Source organism: Amblyraja radiata, chromosome 15 (genome assembly GCF_010909765.2).
Source record: "Amblyraja radiata isolate CabotCenter1 chromosome 15, sAmbRad1.1.pri, whole genome shotgun sequence".
NCBI classification, from domain to species: domain Eukaryota; kingdom Metazoa; phylum Chordata; class Chondrichthyes; order Rajiformes; family Rajidae; genus Amblyraja; species Amblyraja radiata.
In genome coordinates, this window is record NC_045970.1 from 52,829,750 (window position 1) to 52,836,784 (window position 7,035).

The 7,035-nt window shown below is 46.2% G+C and overlaps 1 protein-coding gene across 1 annotated transcript; it reads left to right on the forward strand.

Moving 5' to 3' along the window:
- The first annotated feature begins 1,622 nt into the window (after positions 1–1,622).
- Positions 1,623–6,417, forward strand: LOC116981447 (probable G-protein coupled receptor 139). The gene is made up of 2 exons (XM_033034501.1): positions 1,623–1,692; positions 5,519–6,417. The coding sequence occupies exons 1-2, from the start codon at positions 1,623–1,625 to the stop codon at positions 6,415–6,417; spliced, it is 969 nt and encodes a 322-aa protein (XP_032890392.1).
- The last annotated feature ends 618 nt before the right edge of the window (positions 6,418–7,035 follow it).

A 7,035-nucleotide genomic window follows, 5' to 3' on the forward strand; every position in this document is an offset into this window, starting at 1 on the left:
CGACTAGTAGACCCGCTACCTCACAGCGCCCGAGACCCGGGTTCGATCCTGACATCGGGTGCTTTCGGTGTGGAGTTTGCACGTTCTACTTGACACCGCATGGGTTTCCACACGCCCATCGCAAAGGCGTGCAGTTTTATAGGTAAGTTGGCCTCTGTATATTCCACCTAGTGTGTAGGTAGTGGATGCGAAATTGGAATAATATGGAAGTGGTATGAACGGGTCGGCGTGCAGTCGGTGAGTCGAGCGCAGGCCTGTTTGTGTGGAGTAACCCTAATAGTAAAACCCAAGGAGATCATCCATTTGTCTCAAAGTCTTTTTCTCCGCCGGATCTATCTGTTAGGGGTTCCGAAATATCCCCCTTCTCCAATTTATATCATTCAACGTCTACGACACGAGTGTTAGCAAATCCCGCGACCTTAACAATTTGGCACTGTGCTATTTGAATCGCTTGTTGCACAACGAACGCAACTTTGCTTAGAAATACGGGGATGGGAAGGTATGGGTAGTAAGGTTAATTTATCTACCAATTCCACCGGCTTGCGCTCTCAATTGATATCCAAGACACTCTACTATCATCTACCGCGTTCATTCTTTTGCTGGCCTCTAGCCATTCAGTCGGACATCAGCCAAGCCGATTTTGAAACCAGTAAATTACTCTCTCAAGACTTCGGTAATAATCACATTAAAAATCAAGCTGTGTCTATCAAACATCAACGACAGTAAATGTAAATCAATTTGTGAATGTGATGCTTCAGGGTCCGTCGCTAACATAGAAACATAGAAACATGGAAAATAGGTGCAGGAGTAGGCCACTCGGCCCTACGAGCCTGCAACGACATTCAATATGATCAAGGCTGATCATCCAACTCAGTATCCTGTACCTGCCTTCTCTCCATACCCCCTGATACTTTAGCCACAAGGGCCACATCTAACTCCCTCTTAAATATAGCCTATGAACTGGCCTCAACAATCTTCTGTGGCAGAGAATTCCAGAGATTCACCACTCTCTGTGTGAAAAATGTTTTTCTCATCTCGGTCCTAAAAGATTTCCCCCTTATCCTTAAAATGTGACCCCTTGTTCTGGACTTCCCTAACATCGGGAACAATCTTCCTGCATCTAGCCTGTCCAACCCCTTAAGAATATTTCAAGTTTCTATAAGATTCCCCCCTCAATCTTTTAAATTCTAGCGAGTACAAGGCGAGTCTATCTAGTCGTTTTTCATATGAAAGTCCTGACATCCCAGGAATCAGTCTGGTGAACCTTTCCTGTACTCCCTCTTTGGCAAGAATGTATTTCCTCGCATTAGGAGACCAAAACTGTACGCAATACTCCAGTTGTGGTCTCACCAAGACCCTGTACAACTGACAACATAAGCGGAAATGTAATATAATTCATTTTTCTGCCTCCAACAAACGGCAATTGCAATCTGTTTGACCAATTAAGATAACGTGTACGAATGATGATGCAATCGAGTTTGTTTTTGAGTTCAGGCATTGGGTTGTGATGGTAATTAACAATAGTTTCATCACCCTCTCATTGTCTCCCGGGCCCAAACACGAGGTATATTAAAGCATTCGTCTAAAGTCAAACGGTAAAAACTCATCACTGCTTGGCGACAATGCATGTCCCGCCGACAGGGTTGCCCTACGCAATTTACTACACAATCCTCGCAGCTATCGCCGTTCCAGGTAAAACAAACAGTCTACTTCTTCTTCTTCTTCTTCTTCATGCGTATGGCGTGCACAGCCTAAAGTTGTAGATCATTGAAAGACATAAGGCCAGGACAGGGTCAGAAAACAATGAGTTATCCATCATTTGCGAGTCGCTGTCCACTGTAAGCGGCGACAGTTGGAGGTCTGTCTCCCGTAAATCTTAATCAGAACCGTCTGCATCAGTTCAGGCGCCTCGGCCCAGCAAAGATGTTTTCCAGCAGTGCAGTGCAAGTGCTTCGGACCAGCCATATGCCGGAAACAGGATGTATAACTCGTGATTGAAGCAGTGCAGCGTAGGTTCACGAGATTGATCCCTGGGATGGCGGGACTGTCATATGAGGAAAGATTGAAAAGACTAGGCTTGTATTCACCGGAGTTTAGAAGGATGAGAGGATATCTTATAGAAACATATAACATTATAAAAGGACTGGCCAAGCTAGATGCAGGAAAAATGTTCCCAATATTGGGCGAGTCCAGAACCAGGGGCCACAGTCTTAGAATAAAGTAGAGGTCATTTAAGACTGAGGTGAGAAAAAAACGTTTCCACCCAGAGAGTTGTGAATTTATGGAATTCCCTGCCACAGAGGGCAGCGGAGGCCAAGTCACTGGATGGATTTAAGAGAGTGTTAGATAGAACTCTAGGGGCTAGTGGAGTCAAGGGATATGGGGAGAAGGCAGGCACGGGTTATTGATAGGGGACGATCATCCATGATCACAATGAATGACGGTGCTGGCTCGAAGGGCTGAATGGCCTCCTCCTGTACCTAGTTTCTATGTTTCTATGTTTCTATGTCATATGCCGTTCAACACACTTAAATCAATTAAAGAATTGGATGCCCCGAATAAGGAAAGGGTACTTCTAAAGGTAGCTAGTCTATAACAGTGGATTCTAACTTGAAAATATAGCACGAAATGGGGCAGTTGAATTGGCTGGAATACGGGCGATACGTACCATCGCCCTCAACTCTTCTACCACTTCAATACTCCATCAATACTCAACAACGTTTTCCCATCTCGCTCCATCACCATCATTCGAAATGTCACATCTTAGATTAGGAACCCGTCAGCAATACAATCAAGGTTTCTACAGTAACGTACAGAGATTGGATGGACATCGCCATGTCTTAAGTTTAGTAATGGTTTTGACAATGTACCGCGTGGTAGGTTGTTCGACAAGGTCAACGCGTGCGGCATCGAAAGCAGGTTGACTATAACTGGATCCAACATTATCCGATAGCAGGTACAATGTAGTGGTGGAAAGAGAATTTTCTTCTGATTGGCACACTGATTCTGATTGTCTATCGCGCGGAGCTCTGTGCTGGGATCATTGGCGCGTGTGAATATATTAAATAATAATAATAATAATAAATTTTATTTGCGGGCGCCTTTCAAAGTCTCAAGGACACCAATTAACAAGAGTAAAAAAACATATAGTCGAAGTAAAATAAATAATAAGGACATCACCAATACACAAATTAAAGACAGAATTTGCTTCAAAGACAAAAAATCTAAAACACAATGTGAAGAGAGAGCAGCGGCAGCTAAACCGCGCCAGCGTACACTCTCCCTTCCGACAGCCATCATGGACACAAACTAAAATAATCACTTACACACGAAAAATCACCCCCCCCCCCCCCCCCCCCCCCCCCCCCCCACAATGTTACCACTGTGGGGGAAGGCACAATGTCCAGTCCCCATCCCCAGTTCTCCCAAAGTCAGGCTTATTGAGGCCTCCGCTATTGCCTCTACGGAGGCCCGATGTTCCTGGCCGTTCTGGCCGGGTTCTGTTGCCCCAGCGTCGGGAGAGTCCTTTCAGCGGCTGGGCCACCTGGTACGGCCGCTTCCTAACTGGAGACCGCGGCGGTTTGCAGCTCCCAGGCTCCCGATGTTAAAGTCGGCGCCGCCCGCTCCGCTCCGCAGGCCCGCAGACCGGAGGTGTTGATCTCAGCGGTCACAGCTCACCGGAGCTCCAGCGCGTCGATCCAGCGCGGCGACCCAGGCAAGGCATCGCCCGCTCCGCTGCGCGATAGCGCTCCAGCGCTGTGCCGCCACCGAAGCCGAGGTGCTGGGCGGTCCCCGCCAGGAAACGGCGCCCCACGCCCGCTGGTAAGCCACGAGGACGGGTCGACGGGGCAGCCCGGAGAAAAAGCTGCCTCACCGACCAGGTAGGGACCTAGAAATATTGTTACCCCCTACCCCCCACATTAAAAAGTCTATCTCTCCCACAAACAAAGCACAGGACTCACTAAAACTACAAAAAAAAAAGTGATTTAAAAGTGAATTAAACAAACTGGTTAGCAGCCGTTCCCCAAGATGGCTCCTCCTCCTCAAGACATTAAAGACTTGGGTGTGAATAGATCGGTATACGTATGGGAATTGGTAGGTTTTCAGCACGGAAAGTGAGAAAGTACAAATGGGATTTGATTGGTACAATTGTAATCATTCAAATAAAATTGAAATTTGTAAAGTTTCCAATATATCTTTGAGTTTAAATTGAACATCTTAGATTCCAGCTCGCGTTTCACTGTTGAATTTAATGGACTCCATATCGCATCAGTCTTGCTTAAATCATCAACGCGTGGGCAGTTTCAATTTCACAATTGCTGTGTTGTTAATTTTGGCGAGTTTTTGACTTGATATTGGGTTTTTTTTAAGTTACGGTATCAAGATCGAAATGCCAGGAGTTGTTGCCATCCCAAGAAACGTTCGGTGGACTGCCGGCTTGAATCTTTTCTATTTGATTGGGATTAGGCACAGCTGTTGTGATCATACGATATAAATCATTCGTTAGGGCCCGTTGTCGGTATTGTGTACAACTCTGGTCCCCATCCTAGCGAAGGGCGTGGATGCTTCGACGATGTTGCAAAGAGGTTCACGGATTTGATGGCATTGGCTACAAAGTGAGAACTACAGATGATGGTTTATACCAAAGATAGACAGTGGCGCTGGAGTAACTCAGAAGGTCATGCAGCATCTCTGGAGAAAAAGGATGGACGATCTTTCGGTTCGGGACTTTTCTTCAGACTGAAGCGATTTACTACATTCAACCAAAACAAGGAAACGTTTGAAGCATTTTGCAAATTCCATTTACGATAAATTCGTTTTTTTTACCGAGTATACAGTACGTGCACCCGATGTCAATCACCCGACTTGCCCGTTCCCCGTCCTCCCATGTATCGAAACTATAAACTCCAGGAAACGCAAGTCTCTTTCCATCTCACGCATTTTTCACACACCCCTCACCTGTATCCACCTAACATTTGCCAGGCTTTGCCCTGCTTCCACCTCTTTTTTTCCCAGTTTTCACTCTACTTGTCTCTACTTGAACCAACTAACGAAGGGTCCCGATCTGAAACCTCGCTTGTCCGTTCCCTCCGTAAAAGCTGCCTGGCCCGCAGAGTTGCTCCAGCATTTTATGTTTTGCCCAAGATTCCTGCATGTCATAGAGTCATAGAGACAAACAGCGTGGAAACAGGCCCCCCGGTCCAATTTGCCCAGGCCGACCTTACCAAGGAGTACAAGTACCAACCCTGGACTTTCCACTGGTAACTTTAAGTTTATGTTTCTTATATCTTGTGTGTTATGACTGTTGGCAGATCAAGTTCCCTCCTGGGATAAAGTTCGATCTTGTCGTACACTAGATTGTCGAGACACTGTGGGTTTTTTTCCAATGGAAGGGTCTCGACCCGAATCGTCATCCATTCTTTTGTCTCGAGAGATGCTGCCTGTCCCGCTCCAACATTTAGTGCCGACCACATCTATGCAACCCGTAACCTATCGTCTTTCTCTTCTCTCCCTGCAGTGAATCTGGTGGCGATTGTGATACTGGCTCGGGGGGAGTGCGGACTCTCCAGATGTATCACTCGGTACCTGGTCTCCATGGCTGTGACGGATCTCCTGGTCATTATCACGGCAGTGATATTAAACCGGCTCAGCGGCATTTATTTCCCGGGTAGTATACTAAACATCACCCCTGTATGTAGTCTCAGCGCCGCTGTAACTTTCGCAGCTCGAGTTTGCTCGGTTTGGTTAACCGTCTCGTTCACCTTTGATCGATTTGTAGCCATTTGCTGCCAGAAACTGAAGACTAAATATTGCACCGAGCGAACGGCGACCGTGGTTATAATAACGGTTTGTCTGTTAAGTTGTTTGACCAACATCCCTTGGTACTTCATACATGGACCGCTCTACATATCTGGCGATGTCTCGTGGTATTGCAGACTGAAGAAAATCCTTTACACTTCGCCCATCTGGAGAGCGTTCGACGCACTCGATCGCATTTTGACCCCGTGCCTCCCGTTCCTCCTGATCTTGCTGCTCAACGCGCTCACGGTCAGGCACATCCTGGCGGCGAGCAGAGCCCGCGAGAGGCTCCGCGCCGCCAGCAAGGCGGAGACTCAGAGCGACCCGGAGATGGAGAGCCGGAGGAAGTCCATAGTTTTGCTCTTCAGCATTTCCGGGACCTTCATCCTCCTGTGGATGACGTACGTCGTTCGCTTCTTGTACGTCCGCATCACCAATGACGCCAGCTTCAAAAGTTTCACCGACCCCAAGTTCCAATTCCAAGAGGCCGCCAACATGCTTCAGCTTCTGAGTTCCTGCACCAACACGTTCATTTATGCCGCGGTTCAGAGCAAATTTAGAGATGAGCTGAAGAAAGCAGCCAAATATCCATTCACTCTAATTGCTAAAATAATCTAGAAGAGAAGCGATTAACTCCCATTGTCAATCCTGCAGTGAACTGACCACATCCTCATTGTTTCATTGTTAGGATAGCATGTCACGCGGTTCTCTAGTGTGATGAATTATAATGACAAACACGTCCCACTTTCAATTTCATGCAAGTAACGTAGATAAAAATATAGAAACATACAGTGCCCTCCATAATGTTTGGGACAAAGACCCATTATTTATTTATTTTCATCTGTTCTCTGCAATTTGAGATTTGTAATAGAAAAAAAATCACATCTGGTCAAAGTGCATAATGTCAGATTTTAATAAAGGCAATTTTTATACATTTTAGTTTCACCATGTAGAAATTACAGCGGTTTATACATAGTCCCCCCATTTCAGGGCACCATAATGTTTGAGATGTAAATCAAAGTAGTCATGTTTAGTATTTTATTGCATATCCTTTGCATGCAATGACTGCTTGAAGTCTGCTATTCATGGACATCACCAGTTGCTGGGTGTCTTCTCTGGTGATGCTCTGCCAGGCCCGTATTATAGCCATCTTTAGCTGATGCTTGTTTTGGGAGCTAGTCCCCTTCCGTTTTCTCTTCAGCATATAAAAGGCATGCTCAATTCGGTTAAGATCTG